This window comes from Schistocerca cancellata, chromosome 1, assembly GCF_023864275.1.
Source record: "Schistocerca cancellata isolate TAMUIC-IGC-003103 chromosome 1, iqSchCanc2.1, whole genome shotgun sequence".
In the NCBI taxonomy this organism is placed as follows: domain Eukaryota; kingdom Metazoa; phylum Arthropoda; class Insecta; order Orthoptera; family Acrididae; genus Schistocerca; species Schistocerca cancellata.
The window spans coordinates 140,675,646-140,703,438 of NC_064626.1; the positions used below are offsets into that span (position 1 = coordinate 140,675,646).

The 27,793-nt window shown below is 42.7% G+C and overlaps 1 protein-coding gene across 1 annotated transcript in view; it reads left to right on the forward strand.

Moving 5' to 3' along the window:
* The window catches only part of LOC126106589 (uncharacterized), a 486,316-nt gene that overhangs the window by 647 nt on the left and 457,876 nt on the right, over positions 1-27,793 (forward strand). Inside the window, exon 2 of the mRNA XM_049913291.1 lies at positions 20,121-20,209. Coding sequence (XP_049769248.1) covers positions 20,174-20,209 — 36 coding nt within the window. The 5' untranslated portion in view covers positions 20,121-20,173. The remainder of the gene's footprint in view (positions 1-20,120; positions 20,210-27,793) is intronic.

Here is a 27,793-nt window from a genome sequence, read left to right on the forward strand (position 1 = left end):
TAACGTTTCTTCCACATCCACTCGCAGAAGGAGTGTGGGAACAATAAGCGCTTGTACGCCTCTGTGCGGGCTGTTATTTGCACAGATTTTATTTACATGATTTCTACGGCAGAGCAACGTCGCGGAGCGAAGAAAACTCCTAGTTTTTGCCCCGAAAGCTGGTGATTGGAGATTCACAAGCAGGTTCTCTCGCAAGACGTACGGCGTTATTCTTCACTGTTTAACAGTTAATGGTTTTGCAACCTTTCTGTTTCACTCTGTCGTCAATCAAACAAGCGTGCAAGCGTTCGCACTGCCCGTCTTTCTATACGCGTTGTGTTCCGTACATGCGATCTGTAGTCAAGTATTGGCACTGTGATCACTGCAGAACGGGAACGTTTCTAAGAGATTGTGGAGAATAATATGAAAGAGAGTTAACTGGCCCATTAATGTCGGCCTATGCGGTGTACGACTAATACAAGGTAATGCAAACAATGCTGAATTTGTAGCTGGCATTTCAGGGTAAGGAGAAGTGTATATTTAGTTAGTAGATTGCTGCTAGTGGCAAAATCAAAGCCTGGAATATTGTTCTTTTCGAGAAATTGCGTTTTCTAAGTTTTGTCGTAGTTCAAACAGAAATTGTGTCATGATATTTTAAACTGATGTACTTAGAAAGAAGAAAAAGGCAAGCTTGGCATTGTTTCCGAGTAGTTTGTAAGGTTAATTTTCAGACAGCGATTACTGTTTCGACAAAGACATAACTAAATCTCTAGGGTATCGTCTACTATTTTTCAAAAATATAAAGCAAAACATCCCTCTTTAGTTATAGAAGCAGTTGCTTTGATGACGAGACAACTTCCTGCTTATGTTATTAATCGTAGTTCTACAGACATAAGAGAGTCTGAACAACAGATAACAGAAGCAGTAACTAGCTTTAGTACAAATACTTATTTCAGTTACAATTATTTTATCATCAAATGAAATTGCGTTTGTTTAACAGGACCAGTGGGAAGTACGATGTACAGATAATGATGAAATAATATGTTAAGCTCCTGAAGATGGGTCTTCAGTGCTTTTGAATGAACGAAAGAATCTTCGATTTTTGATTGAAGGTGATGTTTTTCCTAACATTTGTTACGAAAGTATATCAATTATGTTTTCAATTACTACCACTTGGGTAAAATTAAGTTACTGTTTGCTATGGAACGTAGCGATCGTAAATCACAAGAAACATATCTTCATATTAAAGCAATGAGAAGGAACTTTTTGCTTCTGTTGATATGATCCGTGATTTCGCTCCGACTTCTTGATGTTTCTGCTAACTTACTAGAAGATTTATCATATGTCAGAGGTGTCCCTGAAACTTAGCAGATATATGTTGAAAGGGAATTGAAGCAATAACATAAATGCTTCCAGATAGTACACTAAACTCGGTTTTCAATTCATGAAGATCATCTTATACAAACGGAAACTGTCATTCTATTTCACAAATTAAGAAAAAAAAAAAAAGATTGAGCAAATGCTGACCTACGGGTCGGTTTGAACACTTCACTGCTTTACAAGATTTTATTCTATGTCGCTATTATTTAATGTTTCACTCACACAACTGTAACTCAACGTAGCATACAAATTACTATGTGGTTGACTTGCCATTTTTCTCACACAACGTATTCGTACGAGAACAGTAACTATTTAAAAAAAAATTTATAAAAAACCTGAACCATCGAATCGACTAGCAGAGTTACACTGAATCATGTAAGCACATTATCTAGAGGCAATTTGTTCCCTGTGTTAGATGGTCGTAGAATACTGTAAGGTCTGCTTCTGGTAGCTGAGATTTTGCAGAAACGGAAAGCTTCGTCACTTTCTCTTGACGCCACCGAAACTTCGTGCAGGAAGTATTGGAGAATTTACCCTCAACTGCCGTTTACTTCCAAACCCCTGTACTGCAACGGAACGAACTCATTTGCCGTCAGCGATGCGCGAAATTGAGTCGCGCCAGATTCAAAGGGACGCTGTGACCAGTACTGTGAGCGTTACAAAATAGGAGCGAGCGAGCGTAATAGGCAGAGCTGGCCTGCGACATTGCGCGTGTACTCCGCATACCACGGTCACACGCGCCACAATTTGCGGCAGAGGAATAAGAAGAAGTAGAAGATCGAAACTGGGAAACCAATTTTCCGCTCTTTATCTTTTTAACACGAAAGGAAGGATGATCAGGAATTAACGTCAAGTAGACGACGAGGCCATTGAGAAGGGACTGTCGACTAACTCCTTAGGAGGATGAAGGGGGGAGGCTTTTCAGGAACAGGTATTTATCAACCTTGTCCACGTCCATTAATGTTTGTGAAACTGTTTTATTATACATCTGGATCAGGTGCATTATAGAAGAAAACTCCGTAGTGACTACTGGTGGAACATTCATCATCATCGTTTCCCAACTCCAGTTTCCCGGGTGTGGTGCACAAGCACGTGCCATCTCCTTCTGTCTTCATACATCTTCTGTTCCAGGGAAACTTCACCATTTGTGTCCTTTCTCCTCCAAATCTGATCTCACAGTCTCTATCCAGCGTTTTCTTAGTGTCCTCCGTGGTCTTCTTCCTACGAGGATAAGGCTGAAATGCGTTTTGGTAGGTCTTCCGCTGTTCATTCTCATTACTGGCATAGTGAAGACTGCCCCTCTTTATGACACTGACAACAGAAACTTAAATACCGGCTACTTTTCTATTCACTCCATACCTGATTTTTTCCTTTCTAGTTGTCTGATTCATACTTCTAATAATCTCATTTCTGTTGCCTGAATTCTGCTGAGGTCTTTGTTTAGTAGGGTACATGTTTCTAAACCTTATGTGATACATACTCACTTTTGCTTCTCGTGGCATTTTATCATCGCAGACAATATTTCTGTTTTGACGGTGGAAACTGGTGGCTTTCTGTGTCCTGCTAAATACTTACTGGTTAATGGTATTGTCTTTCGAGATCATGTTTCCTAGGTACTCGAAATGGGAAACAGATTGTACTTTGACTCCTTCTAGGAAAATATTTGAGGTTGTTCCTTGCCTGTTGATGGTCATTTCTACTGTCTTTGTTTTACTTATTTTTAGTCCGAATTTTCTGAATGTGTTGTTCCAGTCATTAAGTTTCTTCTGCGCTTCAGCTTCTGTCTCTCACCATACTATCAAATCATCAGCAAAAACCAGGCATATGGTTTGCTGTCTATTTTCTTGATAGATTTCGTGATCTTGTCCATTATTATTACAAACAGGAGTGGTGATAGGGTACTTTCTTGTTGCCTTCTTGGATACCTCTCTTTGTTTCAAACCACTCTGATTGTCCGTTGCCTATCTTGACACAGCTGTAACACTTTTCTATAGCATCTTGACTTTATCAGTTAGGAACTTTGGCACCCTTAGGTCTTCCAAACATACCCATATCATGTTTCGAGGAAAACTGTCATCCGCTTTTTCAATGTCCACAAATACCATCACAAGATTTCTTCCATATTCCCAAAATGGTTCAGATGGCTCTAAACACTATGGGATTTAACATCTGAGGTCATCAGTCCCCTAGACTTAGAACTACCTAAACCTAACTAACCTAAGGACATCACACACATCCATGCCCTAGGCAGGATTCGAAACTGCGACCGTAGCAGCAGCGCGGTTCCGGACTGAAGCGCCTAGAACCGCTCGGTCACAGCGTCCAGCTCCATATTCCCAGTACTTCTGTGTGAAGATTCGTACTGCAAAAATAATATCCATAGTACCTCCATCTTTCGTGACCCCATGTTGCTCTTCCTCAACAAAGCTTCTACTATCTTGCTAAGTCTCATTTCTATGATCTTTTCTAACAGCTTCAGGGTGTGTGACAGCAGCGTGACGGCTCTATTGGAACATTGCTGTGCTTGAAAATTTTGGAAACTTGAAATGGATAAAGCAATAAAGCTACATACCTGTTCCTGCGCCCAGAAATAGTGAATATTTTGTCACCAGCCATTGATTGTCTAAGAGAGCATTTGAACGTACGGAAACGCATACGTAACTTTGGAGTGCTGTAGGTTCTTCTGTGGTGCTAAGCTATATATATAGGGAGCAGTATCATTGATAGAAACAAATCGTCTTTGAATGCTGGCGCACGTTGATAGTGTCTCTGTGTTGGTGACGCTCAGCAGTGTCGTGCTACTTCGGTGCATGGCTCTCACTGAAGTCTCCGGCACTAATGTCGATGAGACCATATGTGCACCGAATCTGGGCAACACTCTGAATTGTGGCTGCTTAAAAAGACGTGCCGGCCGGACAGGGCTCTCAAGAGCGAGGTCGTGTCAATTTACGGTCCTCTGGTGGCGTGTGTGCGTGGCACCAACCGACGGAGAAGAGCGAGCGACTGTAGGGCGATGCTCACTAGGACTGTCGATGTTTTTAAAAATATCGGCAATCCGTTACATCGATGTTTAAAAGTTATCATTATACGTCGACGAGATATCGAAGAAATAGCGATAAACGACATATCGACGGGAAAATTATCGACGGACCGGCCTACAAAAATATTGGCTTCACATTATAAATACACTGCCGGTTTTAGAGCTGTACATTTAAGTATTGATTTATTATTAGATATTTTGCACATCAACAAGCTAGAAGCCTGTTTGTCCCCATTAGAGCGAGAATTGAAAGGGAAACGATGCAAGCTCAATTTTGGCGATAACCACTTTTCTAACAATGGTAACTACATGTAAGTGGCACAATAAAAGGTGTCCGATGGGTCCGTCGTTCGGTTTCGTCACGTGTCGCATTTGTTCGGAACACTTCATGTGGTCTTGTCTGTTCTTCTTTTCTGCAAACGCCAGCGATGTAGCATCTGTAGTGTCAAAATAGTGTGGTGAAGTTAAACTTTGCAGTTTTTGTTGGTAGCGCCGATCGCCGATTACTTCAGCATTTGCCCTCACACGTCTCCGCCCACTGCAGCCTTGTCATTTACGTTTTCGTTCATCTTTTTCAGCACCGGTTTTTAAAGAATGCCGATGAGAAAAAATAGCACACTAGTTGCGCTAGAAACTGTTTTTAACGCAACTGATGTGCTATTTCTTCGTGTCGGAAATCTTATTATTCCAGTCACGTTGCCACCACCCAATGCAATCGGACTTCCTTGTTGTGCCACCTATACTTGCTTCACACATAGAGAAAAAGTGGACGTGATGAAAGCTCAAAAAGTAGTAAGACTCCTTCACACAGTGAAAGTAAAATTATGTTCTACTACAATTTCTAGAGAACAATTTGAAATATTTACCGAAAATTGCGAAAAAAATATGTAATTTAAAGTAAAAGTATCGGCATTCGATATTGGTATTTTGTCATCGCTGTATCGATATATCGGGGGAAGAAGTATCGCCCGTATTTATAGATATACTTTTGGAAATACATCGATATATCGATATTTTATCAACAGCCCTACTTTCTCCCGGCGCGCGCTGGTGGAACGCTTAAAAGCGCCTTCTCTCGCTTAACTGCGAGTTACGCACGGCGAGCCGGGTGCGGTCGACGAAGATGATGTCTATACCAAAAGATTCTCCAACGTTTCACTCCTGTAAGGAGTGCGAAGAGAACATTACACTAATATTACCGCACACAGAGGCGTATAAGCATTCGGTTTTTATGCACTTTGTGGTATCAACGTTCAATACCACACTAGTTAGGGGTTGCAGTTATCGACCGCGGTCCGTACTAGTATCGCTGGACCTGCGAATCGAGACTAGCGCCGCTCCGCGGCTTGCAAGTCTCTAGCGTGCGCTCGGCCATTTTTGCTTGGGACGTCAAGTAGGAAAGCAGTATAGCCTTCAGATGATAGGAAGCAACCTCTAACAAGCCGCTTAGTTACAGTATGGCCCATGTGATTCCTCTATAGCTCTCTGTTTGTAATTATATTCCTCCTCACTATGAAGACTGTTGTAGCACCAGTTAACTACAATACATTATTTTTTTCCAACGACTTTTAATTATTTTACTTCTTGATGCAATAATTTACCAACAGACGTATGTATTGTAGACATTTAGTGTGTTTTATGAAATTATATGTGCTACCAGTTTCGGCATTACATTGATGCCATCTTCAGGCCCCACTCGTCATAGCCGTAAAATCGGTATTCACGGAAGGAGCCATATAACTGGAGCCGTGAATCAAATCGTCCTGCAACAGCTCTTGGTGGCCAGGCGACACATATGTGTTTCTATTTAGCATTGGCCACCAGTAATTCACGCTGGCGACGATTCGTTCGTCGTCATCATAACACACTCCATACGCGAGTGGAACAGGAATGAATCCTAACGTGTGTTAGATGGCTCGGAGCACTATGGGACTTAACTTCTAAGGTCATCAGTCCCCTAGAACTTAGAACTACTTAAACCTAACTAACCTAAGGACATCACACACATCCATGCCCGAGGCAGGATTCGAACCTGCGACCTTAGCGGTCGCGCGGTTCCAGACTGTAGCGCCGGCCACTCCGGCCGGCCGTGTGTTAGATAGTGAGTGATTACCCTCTGCCATGCACTTCACAATGGTTAGCTGAGTACGGATGTAGACCCCCTTATCGCTCTCTTCAGTACCCTCGACGACTTCTTGCAATTTTTGAAGCACTTCATCACGCAATGTACACTCCAACACAAACAGAAAAATAATAATGAAATAAAAAAAAGCAACGACGCACTACGAACGAATTATCCGAATGGGACAGAAGTCGGTAGATGTGATATATGTGTACAGACAGACTAATTACTACAATTTTAGAAAAAATGGATGATTTATACATGAGAAACAGCTTCAAACATCCAAAAAGTCAATAACGCGTTGATCCACCTCTGGCTCTTATACAAGCAATTATTCGGCTTGGCATTGATTGACAGAATTGTTGGATGTCCTCCTGAGGGATGTCGAACGGAACTCGTCAAAATCTTCAGCAGGTTGGAGGGCCCTGCTTATAGTGACCCATATGTTCGCAATTGGGGAAGAGATCTGGCAGCCTTGCTGGCGGAGGTAGGGTTTGGCAAGTACGCAGTAGAAACTCTCGTCGTGTGCCGGTGGGCATTACCTTGGTGAAATGTAAGCCGAAGATGGCTTGCCATGATGGCCAATAAACGGGGCGTAGAATATCGTCTACTAGATCTTATAATTAAATGTTTCCCTGTTACATCTAAGTCTCTTTTTATTATCTACGATAATGATCGAAGCAGACGAAATGAATTAAAATTTGTGCTGTGGCCGGGACTCGAATGGGGGTCTTCTTGCTTGCTAGGCAGAAATGCTAACCATTACACCACCATGTAGATAATAACAAAAAAGGGGGTTAAATGTCTCAGGGAAACGTTCAATTATAATATCTATAAGATCACCAATGGTACAACAACGTCCCATTACGTCCAAAGCTGGGGTGCTTGCCAATATCGGAGAGCCCTGTCAATAGTGGCAATACATAACGGAAAAGTGAATTGACATTTGTGTTGGGGAGGGCACTCAGCTTAGGTAGTGCGTGCGGCAATATTCACTTTCGGAGTGTGGTGGTGTAATGGTTAGCATTTCTCCGTAGCGAGCAAGAAGACACGCGTTCGATTCCCGGCAGCAGCACGGATTTTAATTCATTTCGTCTGCTTCTATCGTTATCGTAGATAATAAAAAGAGACTTAAATGTCTCAGGGAAACATTTAATTATAAGATCACCAACGGTACAAGGACGTCCCATTACGTTCAATGCTGTGGTGGTTGCCAATATCGGAGAGCCCTGGTAGTAGTGACAATATGTAAGGGAACAATGAATTGAAGTTTGTGTTGGGGAGGGCATTCAGCTTAGATAGTTCTTCGAGTGGTGGTGTAATGGTTAGCATTTCTGTTTAGGAAGCGAGAAGACCCGGGTTCGAGTCCCGGCCGCAGTACAAATTTTAATTCATTTCTCCTGCTTCGATCATTATCTTAAATATCGTCTACGTTCCTCTGAGCTGTAAGGGTGCCGCGGACGACAAGAAATGGGATCCTGCTACGGAAAGAAATGGCCGTATGGCTGGCGACAGTTTGGATGGTATCCCATCTCTGTTCAGGGCATCTCCAGACACGTCTTCGGCCTGGAATCTCAGTGACTGGAGTACAATTATCTTCAGTGATGAGTCCCGCTTCGACCTGAGCCCCGATAATCAGCAAAGACATGTCTGCAGACACCCCAGCCTTAGACAGACTATTCCTTTTATGTTCTCTGTCACCAAGACAATGTTTCCCCAGAGCAGAGGCTCACACAATATGTTCCTACAATGGCCATCATTTCAGCCGCAATGAATATGGTGTCCCCGTATATTTCTAGAAAGTGTAACATAGGAATGGCAGCAACCGGCTGCTAACTAACCTTCATTTTGTTTCGCCAAACAGGTTTCGGTTGCATCACCTGCGTTTAGTGAGTCAGTTTCTTTGACACGTCTAGCAACCTACAGTAACTGTTGTCCAGTGCCGCAATAAATTAAAGAAGTGAATCACTATACTACTGTGTAACATTAAGATAATGTGACATCACATTTCCCAATCAAACTCCACATTTCACCACGGAAACGTGGCACTGCAAATCTGCGAGTTGCTGTAAAAGTGAAAGGAACTCTGTAGACCACTTAACAGAGGAAGACGAATGCGAGGATCTCTGGCGTCGCACCTGCAACCTAAGTAAGGGTGTCCCTTTCTCAGCTTCACACAGGAAGCGGTTTACGACTGAGCATGGCCTTCTGTCTTCTTGTTTTTTCCCCACTTCCGTTGTGCTTTCAGCCCTTTCCACGCAATTAACCCAAGAGCCGCGTTTTTCACGAAAGCAATGGAAGGAAAACATTCTTTTAGTATCACGGATTGTAAATGTTTCTCATAATAATCGGCTTTAAAATTTATACACCTTTATGTTCTTTCGAAACAGTTCTCGAAACACTTTTTCCCAGTCTAATGTTGGTGCCTCGAAAATATGTTTTGAAGTGTTTCAGCCGCTTCTCGAGGTGACAAAAATCTTTCTCTATGAATTTTTTCGGCATAAAGGAACATAAAGAAATGCCGGATGGCTATAATTAAAGTGCAACTACTCACAGACGTCTATCGTATGACAACGAAACTTGGTGGATATTCTAATGCGTTAATGCGGGACCAGTTAACGTTGGAAAAAAATTAGTGTCAGTGTTGACAACCAGATGTAAATCTGGCGCTGTGAATGCATGAAAGACGGTTATAAATCGTTCCATATGTAATGTATTAGTAACGGGACGTGGGCAGAAAAGGTCAAACAAGTGAGAAAGGCATAATGTTGATTTTTTTATTAACCGCCGCTTACACAGTTTGTTCAGTATCAGCACCGAAGACGTAATAGAGAATTATACAGCGACAGATTTTCACCTTGTGGCTAAAATTGGAAATATTTTTATCAGCATAAACACACTAGCATATCTACCAAATTTCGTTGCCATGCGATAATTACAGCCTACACAGCACCACCGTGAGTAGTTACCCTTTAGTTATAACCACCCAGTAGTTTGGTAGTAAATCAGCTGAATCTGGGCAGTGTGACATTAATTCGAGGTTTCTCTTCCTCAAATAATAACCTTTGATGTGCTGTTTGATAGCTAGAAATGCTGTCATAAAGAATTACGCGACTTTTCGATTGTTTGTTCCGGCGCCATCGAAGTCTTGTAGTAAACTAATATTTTAGCAATAACTGTTCTTCGATCCTGTAAAGCAATGGCCGGCATGTTGCACAGAAACCAAAGGAACGATCGATCATTTCTTGGCGGAGCTCCACGAACGAAAAACTTTTGTTGGTGTCTGCTTTACTCCAAAAAACTTGGAAGTTCATTTCAATGTCCTATTTAAAATTAAGCAAGAGCAGGAAACGAAACAAACATTCATCTTACTTATTTTTAAGGATCGATACTCACGACTATTATTGTTCGCAGTCATTCCATTGTTTGGAGAAAGTCCTGGATTTTATTTTGTACGCGACATGTGGAATTAATTATTTTTCAATTGAATCCAACATTCAGTTTTAGTAATGCTTACATATTAACATTTTCTAATATTGAAAATAATTCTTTCCTTTCCGTTTGCTCAACCACCATTTATCTCACTGCTAGCCTCATTAACGCTGTCTTATATGCTACTCAACGAACAACAGCTACTGCGTTCTAACTACATGTACTGCCGAAACTCCAGACACAAAGTAAAAACAGATATTTTACATACGGGGGAAATGGAATATAAAGTTTTGCATAAGTTAACAAACGGTAACCATTTTAATTATTGTAATGATTTAAGGTTATGAAAATTCATTTTATAAATTATTATTTTCCTGTCCGTCCCCGATAGGTGAGAGGTCAGCGCGACAGAATGTCAATCCTAAGGGCCCGGGTTCGATTCCGGCTGGATCGGAGATTTTCTCCGTTCAGGGACTGGGTGTTGTGTTGACCTAATCATCATCATTTCATCCCCATTGACGCGCAAGTCGCCGAAGTGGAGTCAAATCAAAATACTTGCACCCGGCGAATGGTCTACCCGACGGGAGGCCCTAGTCACACGACATTTTTTATTATTTTCATATATTTTTTCATTAAGTATTGTAATCAGAAAAAAATAAAAACATTACTAATAGATGTTTCTTTATGCGGTATGCTCAGACACACTGTTGTTATTTACGTAATCCTGCCCCAAAGGTAAAAATGTAATAATTTAGTATGAATCTTTGATAAGAAAATTCTAAACTGAACTAATCGATACCTCGCATCCACTTAAAATCAAGAGCCCGATACCTGTGGAAACAAACTCACGTACTAGTCATCTTGGGACTGAAGCTCTTTTTTCCGTGTTTGCTTTAACAATATACACTCCTGGAAATTGAAATAAGAACACCGTGAATTCATTGTCCTAGGAAGGGGAAACTTTATTGACACATTCCTGGGGTCAGATACATCACATGATCACACTGACAGAACCACAGGCACATAGACACAGGCAACAGAGCATGCACAATGTCGGCACTAGTACAGTGTATATCCACCTTTCGCAGCAATGCAGGCTGCTATTCTCCCATGGAGACGATCGTAGAGATGCTGGATGTAGTCCTGTGGAACGGCTTGCCATGCCATTTCCACCTGGCGCCTCAGTTGGACCAGCGTTCGTGCTGGACGTGCAGACCGCGTGAGACGACGCTTCATCCAGTCCCAAACATGCTCAATTGGGGACAGATCCGGAGATCTTGCTGGCCAGGGTAGTTGACTTACACCTTCTAGAGCACATTGGGTGGCACGGGATACATGCGGACGTGCATTGTCCTGTTGGAACAGCAAGTTCCCTTGCCGGTCTAGGAATGGTAGAACGATGGGTTGGATGACGGTTTGGATGTACCGTGCACTATTCAGTGTCCCCTCGACGATCACCAGTGGTGTACGGCCAGTGTAGGAGATCACTCCCCACACCATGATGCCGGGTGTTGGCCCTGTGTGCCTCGGTCGTATGCAGTCCTGATTGTGGCGCTCACCTGCACGGCGCCAAACATGCATACGACCATCATTGGCACCAAGGCAGAAGCGACTCTCATCGCTGAAGACGACACGTCTCCATTCGTCTCTCCATTCACGCCTGTCGCGACACCACTGGAGGCGGGCTGCACGATGTTGGGGCGTGAGCGGAAGACGGCCTAACGGTGTGCGGGACCGTAGCCCAGCTTCATGGAGACGGTTGCGAATGGTCGTCGCCGATACCCCAGGAGCAACAGTGTCCCTAATTTGCTGGGAAGTGGCGGTGCGGTCCCCTACGGCACTGCGTAGGATCCTACGGTCTTGGCGTGCATCCGTGCGTCGCTGCGGTCCGGTCCCAGGTCGACGGGCACGTGCACCTTCCGCCGACCACTGGCGACAACATCGATGTACTGTGGAGACCTCACGCCCCACGTGTTGAGCAATTCGGCGGTACGTCCACCCGGCCTCCCGCATGCCCACTATACGCCCTCGCTCAAAGTCCGTCAACTGCACATACGGTTCACGTCCACGCTGTCGCGGCATGCTACCAGTGTTAAAGACTGCGATGGAGCTCCGTATGCCACGGCAAACTGGCTGACACTGACGGCGGCGGTGCACAAATGCTGCGCAGCTAGCGCCATTCGACGGCCAACACCGCGGTTCCTGGTGTGTCCGCTGTGCCGTGCGTGTGATCATTGCTTGTACAGCCCTCTCGCAGTGTCCGGAGCAAGTATGGTGGGTCTGACACACCGGTGTCAATGTGTTCTTTTTTCCATTTCCAGGAGTGTATATGTTTTTAGATGGGATCCGCCTTTAGCAAAACACAATTTTGTTTTTTATCCCCAAAAATGTTTCACTGCATTTGCAGCATCATCAGTGGGCTCTTATTTTATGACTGTTAAAGATAAAGAATGTTGTTTCCTGTTTGTATTAATGTAAATATTAGTTTTTAAAATCGTAATTACAGATTTTTGAAGAAACATATAAAATTATGAATTCATACTTTTTTCCACATGGTGTAGTTTTCCTGATGTATTACGTGTTGCAGATGACAAACTGTGAACGAAAACAGTCACTGTAAAAACGTAATACATCAGGAAAACCACACCACATGGAAAAAAGTATGAATTCATAATTTTATGTGTTTCTTCAAAAATCTGTAATTATGATTTTCGAAACTAATATTTAAATTACACAAACAGTTTTCCTGATGTATTATATGTTGCAGATGACAAACTGTGAAAGAAAACAGCCACTGTAAAAACACAATACCTCAGGAAAACCACACCATGTGGTAAAAAGGTTTGAATTCATAATTTTATGTGTTTATTCAAAAATCAGTAATTACGATTTTAAAAAGTAATATTTACATGTATACAAACAGTAAGGAACATTCTTTATCTTTAACAACCATAAAATAAAAGCCCACTGACGATGCTGCAACTGCAGTGAAACATTTTTGGGGATAAAAAACAAAACTGTATTTTGCAAAAGGCGGACTCAATCCAAAAACATATGAACTCACGTAGCTTAAACCTATTACACTGTTCATCTTGCAACATCCAAACAGTTGATTGCTGCTTAGTTTCTGCCTCGTAGCGAGGAATTTGCATGTCCTCGGACGAATTTGTCCGAGATCACTCCCATTCAGTCATGTTGCGCACAGTTTCGATGATCTTAGGAACGGCAATCGATTTTACTCGATCTTTCCAAAATATATCTCTGACATAAGTACGACCACTACGCAGCTATGCAAACCAACTACAAACGGTTTTTTCCTTGGAAACCGAATGAAGCGATTCGAGGCGTTACTGTTGAGTTAGGTCTTTACATAAATCGTGAAAAATCATCCGTCGGAAACTTTCACTTGAGTATCCAATTGTTCATCAATGCTGTTTCATTTACAAGGCCACTGTAAAAAAAATTACTACGTCAGTTTCTAATAGCCATTGTTTTTAACAACTATAGATGTCAAATTTTAAAGCAACAGTTATCTCACACGTCAATCGTACAATGTAGCGTTGTTTGTAAAAATCTGGCTCAAATGGCTCTGAGCACTATGGGACTTAACGTCTGAGGTCATCAGTCCCCTAGAACTTAGAACTACTTAAACCTAACTAACCTAAGGACATCACACACATCCATGCCCGAGGCAGGATTCGAACCTGCGACCGAAGCAGCAGCGCGGTTCCGGACTGAAGCGCCTATAACCTCTCGGCCTCGGCGGCCGGCGTAAAAATCTGAAAGGCGAGTCTCATCTGCAGACGCTTCACTCGTGGAATTCGTAAATGACGTCCTTGATACATTTGGGGCATCATGTCCCTCCGCGCTCAGCTGCTACGCAGCTAGTCTCTTCGACATTTCTGTGCTCATCGGGCTCGCCTCGTGTTGCTTTGTCAAATATTCTTGCTTTGTCTCCTGTCGTCGAACTCGCCGACAGCGTGCAAGCACACAAAAGGCGACAGCGCAACGTGGGGCATTAACAAGCCTGCAGCTCCACAGGAACTATGCGCGCGCGCGCGCGTGTGTGTGTGTGGTTGTGCGCGCGCGGCGTTCCAACTAGCGCCTGCCTTATCGGCAGTGGCTTTCCCCGAGATTACTTTTCGCCTTACTAAGGAACGAACGCCCGGGTTAGTAGCTGGGCAGCTAGAGGCCAATATAAATACAATGAATAAATAGAAAATAATACCGGAGAACCAGCGTCGACGACTGTAACGCTTAAAGCGTGATAAAAATACTGGAATAAAAAACTGTAGATGGGTTCACTGAAAAAACTAAGCACATTTTCCTCTTATATGTCACGTCCGCGTTCGATTTGCTATCTTATATGCAACTACGTCTGTTATCGTGAATATTTCTCAAAGCAAGATATTCAGTCATGACAGTTTAAAAGAAAAAGCTACGAGCCGTCTTATGCATCGTAGTTAATCCCTATGTATTTCAGAGCATATATTCCATCATCATGTACTAAATTACGTATGTAGCACAAGCGTACGTTGAACGCTTCTACATTTGTACACATCCTCTATTGCTTCTGAAATTAAGCAGGGAAAACATCCTATACCAGTTGGCAAAGCGAATGGTCAATAGGTAGTAAAGAGAAAGGTTAGTTCTGTGGATGCATTCGACGTAATAGTGCAAGCATTCCGTGGTTCCATAATTTTAAACATGGTGCAACCTTATAACATCAATAATCAGGAACTGATTGAATTTGGCAATTTCCGTTCATTTAATAAGCTGGCGATGAAATACAACAGTTTATCTGATTGCGACAGTAGTTCATTGAGATATTTAAATAACGTGTTGTTCTTTTGTTTTAAGACTGAATCTCATGAAAAAAAATGGTTGTTAACCTTTAAAACACTGAATGTCTCTTTTCTTACTAATGTAAAGTTATTCTAGCAGATCCCAGAACCGAGGTGTACAGAGATCTATCTTTATCTAAGCAACAACCGCAATCATGCAGTCGTCTCTATTTGAGGAGAGACAAATATGGATGTGGCAACAAGGCCTGGCGTTTAGAAGATGAAAATTCGATACACGAAAGGCTAAAATACGATAGCACACAGAAAAAAGTTCAGACGATAAACAGACAGATGGCGCACACGGCTTTCCTCCCTTAGTTTTTTTGACGACTGTGGCGTCAGGAAGCACATACGGCCAAAAAGTTAGAATAAAACAAATTTTACACATCACGGGAACTGCAAACCCTGTACGACGGAGAAACACTGAGAAGGAAAAGTTGTTAACCTTTGTATATAGGCTGTCCCAGGAGTGGTGAATATCCAGGGATAGGCCAGGAACGATCATTCGAAACAGGTCTAGAAAACATGGGCTCTAGAATGCATATCCTTATTTTAAGAGCTACGACCACTTCTTCACCTTCGATGCTGTGAAACAGATCTCTTCTCCTGCGAGCTCTTTGCTTTATTTTGGGAGGAATTTAAAAAAAAAAAAGAAAAAGAAAAAGTTGTCTAGTAAACATGGACCGTAAAATGTATATCTTAAGAGCTATGAACACTTGTTTAGTAAACGTGTTTCACAGCAGCAAAGATGAAGAAACGCTCATAGCTGTTAACCGTTAGCTTCCCTGGTCATTTTATGTCACACACTGTCACAGATGCGGTCTGACAGAGCGCTATGCTTAAATCGGCATAAAAATTGCTTTCAGAAATATCAGTGAGAAAATTCAGCTTTTTTTATGAAATGTTACATTAATACCACACAGAAAATATATTAAAATAAATTTAAAGTTTATTTTTAAGAAAAGAATACGTATTTAAATAGAAAATTGAACAAAATGAACATAACCTTACATGATAATGTTAAAGCTTTAAAATCTCAGATACGCCGTTCTCCAGATTTTACTTTCTGCTATATTTTGTTTATTATGCATGTAATGATAAAAAAATAAGAAACTCCCATACAATATTAGAAAATAAAAATTACACTACTACTTTTGTCGTTTTTAGTTTCGTTCTCAGAAGTTTTCTTTGCAGGCTCTTCAAATTTTTGTAGAGCTTTCAAGGCAGATTGCCTTCTTGCAACGATGGCCAACGTAAGAAGTCTTTGAATTGTCCATAGTTGTTTTAGGAACTCCTAGGGCTATTTTCGTTCTGTCGTTGTAACTACAAGGAAATGGTGTTTTTCACCAGACGCGTTTCGCTTTATTGAGCTAAAGCACCATTAGTGTCTGTAATTAGAGATATTTACAGTCAAATTTGTTTTCAAGATTAAAAAACAGTTCGTTAACAATATGTTGCTTTTTACTTAATGAGTAAAAGGCGATATAACGTTAACGAACTGTTTTTCGACCTTAAATACAAATTAGTTATAAATATCTTTAATTACGGACCACTGATGATGCTTTATCTCAATGAAACGAAACGCGTCTGGTGAAGAAAACACGCATTTTCTTGGTATTGCAACGACAGAACGAAAATATCCTTAGGAATAAGAAGTCATCCTCTTCCTTTTTGGGTCACAAGTGGAATGGATGCACGAAGTTCACGAGGTATGTAAGAGTTGTTGAGACGCTTTTCCATCTCTGCTGTCACCTATGTGTATGAAGACTTCTTAAAAAAAAAAAAATTAAAGCGGCTGATCTGAGTAGTATCTTTGGAGGAAGGATAAAGGCATTCGCCACACTTATGTTCAATACTCTGAAAAGCAGTGCCATCGCTGGGTACGTCGTGCAGTTGAATACTTGGCACACTTCTCATGTAGAGCATGTACATCACGTTTAGTGTGATTGTAGTACGAAATTATTTCTGGTTTACCTGCATGGTGATCTTTGTATTCATCATGTTGCGCAGACGAGATTAGAATCACTACCCTACCCTTTTTCGGCACAAATGAAACTAGAGTTAAATCATGTGTGGAAGCATACATTGCAGAACCGATTTCCTTGCTTCTCACACATAATAATTCTTCTGGTATTTATCTTTTATTTTTTTATTTAACTTTCCAATGTCCGTTAGTCCTCTTTATCTGAGACTTGTGCTGCTAACTTGATAGAGCTAAACCAGTTGTCTGCAGTAATACAGCGGTTAGTCTGTTCAAGTGCTGTAACTACTAATAGCCTGAGTTGGGTTGTGGAACTTTTCTTCCACGGCGCTTAGATTTTTTCCCCTCTGGATCCTTTCCTGTATAAACATTGCATTAAACAGACAACCAGTGCTAGCATCAGTGAGGCACATAACTTTCAAGCCATGCTTGCATGGTTTGTTTGGAATGAAATTTTGAATCTTCATTTGCTACGAAATAATACCAACATACTCATTCTTCCATACTGTGCAACATTTGACAGTTGTCTATAAATTTTGTAATAATTTCTGACACTGGAGCCAAAGGATCGTTTTGCTTACCTTCAAAACGGGTTTCAGGGTCTTCGAATCTCAAGCATGTTAGGAGTATACGAAAACGGTTTTTTGGCTATAGAGAATCTAAATATATCACGTGCAGTACCATCTGTGGCATAACATGATTTTTAATCTTCTCTGCTGGATTTGAAATGAGCTGAATAAAACAGTAAACCGAAAATGCTTTTATTTCACATAAATCGGCTTCATAAGAAACATGTGGACTATTTTCAGGCTTTTATTTGTTTATTTTTCCATTAGTCCATTTCAGTGTGATACTCAAAATATCGTCAGTCATAAGCAAATTCCAAATAGTGCGAAGATCTGGGTTATTACCTACCTGATCAGGTGGTAGCACTGTTGGCAAACGGATGACGTACTGTTGCCGAACACGAGATCGCTTCAGTAGAGGCTTTGACGACCAGCCATATTTGTTTCGACCAAATATGTTCCTAGCAGAATGTTTAGCAAAGAATTCAGTCTCTACGCTTCTCTCTTCATCACTCTGATCACTTGTTTAATTCAAGGAATGCGCAAGTGGCAAAACAAATTTGCCTTCGCTTTCACACTGTCCAGATTTTGAATTATGTTCATTTTCAGTTGCGTTGTCACTATCTGATCCAACATCACTTCATAAACTGTTCTCATTCTATTTAAAACAGTACCCTCGAAGTCAGAGTCTGTAACACGAACAGTAGACGAAGACCTGGCTACTGAGCCCATCAAGCAAAGTACTAGCACGAATGAAGCAGTGATAGCATCGATCCACGCCACTTTCAAGTGTCTACTGACAAAGGAAAGTACTGCAGCTTATGGAAACAACAACTAGACAATGCTGTAATCACCTACACCAACCCTACTCATTTGCAAGAGAGTAACAATAAACGATAGCGGTCTGTGAGACTGCACCTGGGACGTTAGGGTTAAGATGGGCATTCTAGAGACAATGTTTACTACACGATTTTGCTCCGAATAATCTTTTCTGTCATATCCCTGAATATTGACTATTGCTCGTGGGACACCCTGTACAACGTCTAACATTTATGATAATGAATACAGGCCGAAGCAATGGTCCGAACCTGGGCCTTGGTAAAAATTTCGATTCATTCCTTCGGCCTGTATGCACTATCATAGATAAACTTGAGACTTGTTATGTCTCTGGAATATAATTTGATATACCTAATATTCATTTATGGCAGTTATTGGTACTAAATCTAATTGTTTTTTGCTTGTCTGGTTCAATGTAGTATCATTAACTGGCTTAGTTCTCAAGTTGCTGAACGTCAAAATAGAGAATAAATAAACGAAAATTTAAAGCGTAAAAATTTTTTGGTAGAAAACAACACTGATTTTTGCAGGTAAATTAAAAGATATAAAGTAACACATTACGATAAAGCACAAGCTTTGAAATCCACTCTGACTCTCATTCAGTTGTAGTTTGAAGTAAAAATCATCGATATACCGTAATAAAAGAACTCTGAATCATAGACAAAACAAACTAATGACTTGCAAACCTGGTGTATCTTTCTCCGTTATGAACTCCACTTGCACAAAATATTAGTTATGTTTGATAGATGGAATCCAAGCACAAGATACGTCTAGTTAATATTTAAATTTCTTCTTCTTCTTATACTTGTGGCCTGATAGGTTTGGGCTAAGATAAGCCTGTACCCTCGAGTTCCACCGTATTCCTCCGCAAAGGCTTACTTCGAGATCCTGATCTCCGGCAACGCTCCACTCGTTTTTTCTGTTTTGTGCACCTTTCTCTATTAAATATTTCAGAGCTAATGCTATCCCTTACGTAAATTTTTATGATTTTATTTTCTCTGCTGCAACGCTTTATAAGTCGGAGGAAATTAATTTCTGATGTTTCCAGTTGCCTAAGATCTTTCCTTCTTGGAACCCAACTTTCGAAGTGGACTGGACTCGCAATCGGGAGGACAACACTCCAAATCGGCGCCTTCTATTCAGATTTACGTTTTCCGTGATTTCACCAAAGCGCTCCAGGCAAATGCCGGGATGGTTCCTTTGAAATGGCACACTCCATTTCCTTCTCCATCCTTCAAATATTACGAACCTCGGCTCTGATTCTAATAACCACGATGTCAACAGTACCTTAAGCCCTCGATTTCTTTCTTCTTCCCCAACATTCTGCCCCGTACAAAGTGGTGGCAAAAGCCATCGCCTTACATGAAAAAAATTATAAATTTTCAGTTCGCTTCGAAGTAGTTACGAATGAACAGTAAATAAAAATGGCGTGTGTGTGTACATTGTTCTGTGTAATTTCGTTCTGTGGATATGTTATATATTCGCCTAAATATTTAATATGATTTTCTTGTATTTAGATTTTAGGATTTGAGTGCGAAGTTCTATTTCTTTTATATTGATTAAATGTCCTGGCATAGAATCGTCAGTTATATTATTAGAGTATACTGGATAAAACGAAACTGTATAGCGATGTTTTAATGCAACCACTAACAGTCATAATGGCAGAATGTCATCATTCAGACAATGTGTGATATCTGTGGGCCTGACTGAAACTAAAATATTGGAATCTCTGATAAATGTTTGTTTTGCTTCTCTTACATCCTTACACTCTTTGCAGCTTGTGACGGACACGAGGTGTTTTAAATGCGTCACTTGTTCCAGAGTTTTACCATCGATGCAGTGTTCTTGATCCCACTGTTTTCCTAGGAAAAGAACAGCCTATGCAAACTCTTTCCCACGGTACGTCTCGCGTCATTCTTTGCTCTTATTCTCGTTACAGGACACACCGCAGCCATAGGCCGTCGCCGCCTGCGATGTTTTTGGGCCAACGCAATGACAGCCCCACTGAGGATGGGAACGGCTGAGAAGGTATGTCTCACTTGCGCCAAGTACTCCTCAAAACATAATGCGAAACAATTTACTCGTAGTTCACTCTTGTAGCAATCGATATGAGCCCTATCTTACAAGGGAAAAGTGACGTACGGCAGAAACCATCAACAACAATATCTGCCACGCGGAGTGGCCGCGCGGTTTAAGGCGCCATGCCAAGGACTGCGAGGCCCCTCCCGCCGGAGGTTCGAGTCCTCCCTCGGGCATGGGTGTGTGTGTTGTTCTTAGCATAAGTTAGATTAAGTTAGTTTAAGTAGTGTGTAAGTCTAGGGACCGATGAACTCAGCAGTTTGGTCCCTCAGGAATTCACACACATTTTGAACAACAATATCTGTTGTTCTTTATGAGTTTTCGATATCTCTCGCACTTTTTTTTCTTTTTTTTTTTTTTTGTAACACAAGAAATTAGGTAGCAGACGTAGAGTGCTGTGACAGGAGAATTGAGAACACCATGAAGAGTGTAACTGTTACTACATGCCCCTCCATATCACATCCAAATGACATCATATGGCAGAGGGTGACAAGACGCCTGGTCGGTAATCACGTGGTACTCTGAGACTAATCACGGAGTTTTATTATTATTATTATTATTATTATTATTACTCCATTTGGGTCACGGTGTGGAGCAAACTTTTCTAACCAACACATCTTTGACCCTTACGTATGATGTGTCTTTTTGCTGTTTAGGTCTTCAGTCCGGAGACAAGTTATATGCAGCTCTCTCATCTAGTCTAACCCGTGCATCTTTGCATAGCTACTGCAACTTACATCCAGTTCAACCTGTTACTCATGCCTTGATCTCTCTTTCTGCAAATTTTACCCACACAATTTCCTCCATAACTGCACTTTGGCTTCTGTCCATGTCGGAGATGTCTTTTCATTACCTGTATTTTGCCTCTGTTAACTTGAGTAGTTCAAAGAGTGTATTCCAAACAACCATTTCGAAAAATTTTTTCTTCTAAAACTCGTACAATCCCCTTTTTAAGACAAGTAGTAGGCTCACTAATACCTCACGTGTTTCTACATTTCCCTGAAATCCAAGCTGGTCTTCTTCCAGATGTCTTCAGTGAAGGTAACTGCCTGTAGAGACTAATGTCGCCATTGTGTCGTTATGACGAGAGAAAGAAAGTCGTCGGAAACTGTGCCAACACTCAACATGCCACTCTCAGATGGCTGCAACGCCAAGCTTAACGTCCCCAGCCGATGGACGGATCATTATTAACATATTTTCTGTGAGTAAAATCGTCTAGATCGCTTCATCGGTTCCTTTATTTATTACCCAGTTTCAGCTACTGCCGTCATAAGATATCTGCAGTTAATATTAAAGAAATGTGAGGTGCGACAGGTACAAAGATAGTAATTTAAAAAGTTAAAAAATAGTTTTAAAAACGTTCATTTAATAAAAACTTAAAACTTGCAGACTATTTAATTTCTTATCTGAACTTTTTAAAATAATTTTTGAACTTTTTTAATTTTTTATCTTTTTCAGCATGATGTTGCATAACAAACGTCCTTCGCTCTTTATGTTCCTTTAATCTTAGCTGCAGATATCGTATGATGACAATACCCGAAATGGCGTAAAAAGTAAAGAACTTTATAAGCAATCTAGACGGTTTTATTAATTCATAATTATGGCTGACCCATATAGGAAATTTATTTTCGTTATTAATACACATTAACAGTGCCACAATCCAGGACGCTTGTGCAGAGTCTTGTGATAAGGAACTTCACACAATTTCTCTTCCTGTTGCCCGCGGAACGCTGACACTGAAAATTTCGTCCCCCACCAGGATTCGAAACGGCGGAGGCGGTGGGCGAAGACGTCGGTCCGTATCTCCATCCGGTCATCCAGAGTTTTTCGTGGTTACACTAAATCACTTAAAGCAAATGCCGGAGTCTTTGCTTTGGACAAGACACGGTCAGTTTCCTCCCGTAATCCGCTCTGGCAGCCTGTCCCTGATGACCTCGTCGTCTACGGGACCACAACTGATAATCTTATTATTAACTGTATTTTATTTACCTTATTTACCTGTTTCATCCAAGGGTAATCGCACAATGATACATGAGTTGTCACTGTAATACAATAAAAATCAGTAACATGAAATATAGATATGCACAAGGCTCTATAAGGCTCTATAAGGTAGTCGGCCGTGGTCTTAATGAAAGAACTATCCCTAGAATTTGCCTGAAGTGATCTAGGAAAACCACGGAAAACGCATATCGGGACGGCTGGACGGACCGAGCCTCACCCTCCCGAATATTAGGGCAGTGGCGTAACAGCTGCACTGCCCCATTTGTTTGGTTCCTATTATACAATTTTCTATGGTTTAAACACAAATATTTATAATAGCTAATAATATAGAAACATAGTTTTGCCCTTCATCGCCTCACACACTATGAACACCCACTGGTGACTTATGGGCCATGAAGATGCTGCTATGTCTGTTGCGATAGCTCCAGCCTGCTCCGATAACCAATACCTGGTCCACCAGCATTCAAGTATGTTCCAAGTTTCCTTTCTGTTCTCCCCTCTGTCCACATGAAAAAACTACGTCAGCAAGTCGTTACTCTTAACCACTATAGATCCAGACTCACGACTTTCTTGCAAAAGCAGTAACCCGTGATAATGTATTGAAATGCGACAGGGTGTTGCAGTTAACACCTTTCACTATTACCCACTACTTTGAGTCCTCCAGGTAATCTTTAATCGTGCGGTATGCATAAGCTATGAAGAATGTTTTATCCGCTTTATTGACTGAATGCTTTTTCAAATGGTTCAAATGGGTATGAGCACTATGGGACTTAACATCTGTGGTCATCAGTCCCCTAGACTTAGAACTACTTAAACCTAACTAACCTAAGGACATCACACACATCCATGCCCGAGGCAGGATTCGAACCTGCGACCGTAGCCGTCGCGCGGTTCCAGAATGAAGCGCGTAGAACCGCTCGGCCACACCGGCCGGCAAAATGCTTTTTAGTAAGGTATTTCATTTCCTTGGCCAATTTATTATACAACTAACTGACAAACCCGGCTTTGTCCGGGTATTCATTTTGCCAATATTCTGTTAGAAACGAACACAAAAAACTATGTTTGTTGTATAACATCGAACGAATTTCATTTCCATGTATTCGTGAAAATACATATTAAATTATGAAACTGTCTTACAAAGACTCCGGCCAGTTTCTGTATGCTGGGTCCAGCTGCTTCGCATGTCTACAACGTGGTTTTGTAAACGTCTCTATGGCAACGCCTCTTGATAGGTCTATAGACGGCTATTGTTTTCATCTACAGCCGTTTGTCCTTCGCAGTTGAAATCTGTCAAAAGCGCTATCACGTCTCAGGCAATTCGTTAAATGGACTCGACTGTAGGAGTGTATTTGTAGTAAAAAATAAATGAATTTAAACTTCGTGCATGATGCGGCATTTGTTTACGCATCTCATTTTTTTATGTCGTCATATCTCTTGAACTACGCGTCATAGAGTGATATATTTGTGTAGGTACATTCAGCGGCATGTATGGATACTGTCTGCGAAATACACTGGTGTCCCCGTGTTGCGTCTAATTCACGGTATAATCATACAAAATGTCAACAGATGTCTATACAATCGTTTTCTTCATGGAAGATGTCATTCCGGTCTGTGGACAACCACGTCAACGATGACGTCAGGGCACCTTCAAACTGGGTAGTGTCTGCCGAGTAGTCCCGCATCCGCAATCGCTGTGTACACAGTCACAGACAGTGCAGTACGGCACAAAGAAGACGCCTATCAGACTCTGCGGTGGAAGACCATGGGAAGACTGGAAACAGGAGAGTCGTTCACTGATGTGGCCCGATGGCTTAATGCGAATCGTTCTGTAGCCTCTCGGATGTAGCGACAATTTATAGAGACCGAATCTGTATTCCGAAACCAGGAAATTACACATTACGACCCTCTTCAACTGTCGGCTGTCTCTGTCAGTCAACAGACGAGATCGGCCTGTATGCTTTCGTGCTGTACGTGTTCCTTCACGTTTCCACTTCACTATCACATCGGAAACAGTGGACCTAGAGATGTTTAGGAGTGTGGAAATTTCGCGTACAGACGTATGACACAAGTGACACCCAATCACGTGACCACGTTCGAGTTCCATGAGTTCCGCTGAGCGCCCAATTCTGCTCTCTCAACGATGTCTAATGACTACTGAGGTCGCTGATATGGAGCACCTGGCAGTAGGTGGTAGCACAATGCACCTAATATGAAAAAGTTATGTTTTTGGCGGTGTCCGGATAGAGGTTTTTGTTTGTTTTTCCTTGTCAATTGTACCTGGTTCCTGTTTCATGATTATGTGTATAACTACTGGTGGAATACTTAGCAACGCTGTGCCTGATATCCATCACAGATTGGTAGATGGACTCACTTTTATATGCATGCCAAGTTCTGTAAATCGCTCCTTACAGTGGGCCCTACTAACACTTCTAGTTATTGTTCTTATGGCCATTTTTATGGCCCTTTCCTACAGTTAAAGAATTTTGTCCGTGTTTCGTGCCTTTGATATCCACAGAAGAATCCGATAGCTAAGAACTGAGTGTAGGTAGGAATAGTAGGTCACCATAAGACATTGGCTGTTACAAACAGATGACAAAACGCAAAGAGCATAGTAGTGTGCTGGTGACATTCTTTTTGCGAGTATCTTTGTGTGCTCATTCAACGTTAACTGATAATTGACATTTATCCCTAAAAATATACTCCTGGAAATTGAAATAAGAACACCGTGAATTCATTGTCCCAGGAAGGGGAAACTTTATTGACACATTCCTGGGGTCAGATACATCACATGATCACACTGACAGAACCACAGGCACATAGACACAGGCAGCAGAGCATGCACAATGTCGGCACTAGTACAGTGTATATCCACCTTTCGCAGCAATGCAGGCTGCTATTCTCCCATGGAGACGATCGTAGAGATGCTGGATGTAGTCCTGTGGAACGGCTTGCCATGCCATTTCCACCTGGCGCCTCAGTTGGACCAGCGTTCGTGCTGGACGTGCAGACCGCGTGAGACGACGCTTCATCCAGTCCCAAACATGCTCAATGGGGGACAGATCCGGAGATCTTGCTGGCCAGGGTAGTTGACTTACACCTTCTAGAGCACGTTGGGTGGCACGGGAGACATGCGGACGTGCATTGTCCTGTTGGAACAGCAAGTTCCCTTGCCGGTCTAGGAATGGTAGAACGATGGGTTCGATGACGGTTTGGATGTACCGTGCACTATTCAGTGTCCCCTCGACGATCACCAGTGGTGTACGGCCAGTGTAGGAGATCGCTCCCCACACCATGATGCCGGGTGTTAGCCCTGTGTGCCTCGGTCGTATGCAGTCCTGATTGTGGCGCTCACCTGCACGGCGCCAAACACGCATACGACCATCATTGGCACCAAGGCAGAAGCGACTCTCATCGCTGAAGACGACACGTCTCCATTCGTCCCTCCATTCACGCCTGTCGCGACACCACTGGAGGCGGGCTGCACGATGTTGGGGCGTGAGCGGAAGACGGCCTAACGGTGTGCGGGACCGTAGCCCAGCTTCATGGAGACGGTTGCGAATGGTCCTCGCCGATACCCCAGGAGCAACAGTGTCCCTAATTTGCTGGGAAGTGGCGGTGCGGTCCCCTACGGCACTGCGTAGGATCCTACGGTCTTGGCGTGCATCCGTGCGTCGCTGCGGTCCGGTCCCAGGTCGACGGGCACGTGCACCTTCCGCCGACCACTGGCGACAACATCGATGTACTGTGGAGACCTCACGCCCCACGTGTTGAGCAATTCGGCGGTACGTCCACCCGGCCTCCCGCATGCCCACTATACGCCCTCGCTCAAAGTCCGTCAACTGCACATACGGTTCACGTCCACGCTGTCGCGGCATGCTACCAGTGTTAAAGACTGCGATGGAGCTCCGTATGCCACGGCAAACTGGCTGACACTGACGGCGGCGGTGCACAAATGCTGCGCAGCTAGCGCCATTTGACGGCCAGCACCGCGGTTCCTGGTGTGTCCGCTGTGCCGTGCGTGTGATCATTGCTTGTACAGCCCTCTCGCAGTGTCCGGAGCAAGTATGGTGGGTCTGACACACCGGTGTCAATGTGTTCTTTTTTCCATTTCCAGGAGTGTATGTGTTTCTTATACAGTCTACAGTTTTATCGTCTATGCCTGATGTGACAGACTTGTTTTCCCTCTTTATGCTGAAGTGCGTACTGTTCGGTCTCTTTATCCTTCCCTTCAGCGTCTAGACCCTGATTTCCGTGTTGCAGAAAGCTGTCGAGTGATCGATGTCGGCAGTGTGCTACACCCTCAATTCCGCCCGCGACACGTGGCCTCCTTGCCCGTCCCGTGACCTCGGCCTTTCGCTGCACGCGTGATCTGTGGCGCACGAACTCCTAACTACGGCTTGCCGCGCTGATAAATCCCTCTGGCAGGGTGACTCTTTAGCGGCGCTTCTGGAAAGTTTATGCGCGAAACCAGCACCATTTGTTTTATGCCTGGTTTACACCGCAGCGAATGGAAGCAGACACAAGCGAACGAGCATTCGCAGACAGTGCACCGGTGTTCACCGCCATTCGCTTGTATCTACGAACAAGCGTTTATGCTGGAGGGAACGGAACAGAACGAGCGTGGCCTATGAACGCTGAGTTATTCTTTTTTGGTTTTAATAACAGAGGCACAGGATATTGTAACTTCTTTTGCACGTTGTGTGGTTCCTTAGTGGACACGGGAGCGAGGAACAGATGCGGTTCGTGGACTGAAATTTCAAATATTATTTCTCTACATCAAATACCAAACACTAAAAGTATTTCATAACTTTGTTTTCTGTAGTTGTAGCGTCAGTTGCTAACTGGAATGTTGAAATATAGACATCAAAACAAGTTTTGCATCACCCCGTTCCCAGAACTCCTGAAGATAGACGTTGACTGTGGATATTGTTCCCCAGACTGTTCAGAGATGCCACTAAACCCGCCAAGAGATGTAAACAACCATGCATGAGCAGTGCCTATTTGACGGAGGGGGTCCGACGGCCGATCAGTTACAGTCATTCCACCAGGAAGGAGGTACACGGCTCGTGTTGTCTGTAGACGCCTAGACGGACAATACCGCGGTTCGATCGAGTCCGCATTGTTACTTTGTGCCAGGAAGGGCTCTCAACAAGGGAAGTGTCCAGGCGTCACAAAGTGAACCAAACCGATGTTGTTCGGACATGGAGGAGATACAGAGAGACAGGAACTGTCGATGAAATGGCTCGCTCAGGCCGCCCAAGGGCTACTACTACAGTGGATGACCGCCACCTACGGGATTATGGCCCGGAGGAACCCTGACAGCAACGCCCCCCTCTCGAATAATACCTTCATGCAGCTACAGGACGTCGAGGTACGACTCAAATTGTGCGCAATAGGCTGCATGATGCGCATTTTCACTCCTGACGTCCATGGCGAGGTCCATCTTTGCAACCATGAAACAGATGGACCCAGAAACATGCCGAATGGACCGCTCAGGATTGGCATCGTGTTCTCTACACCGATGAGTGTTGC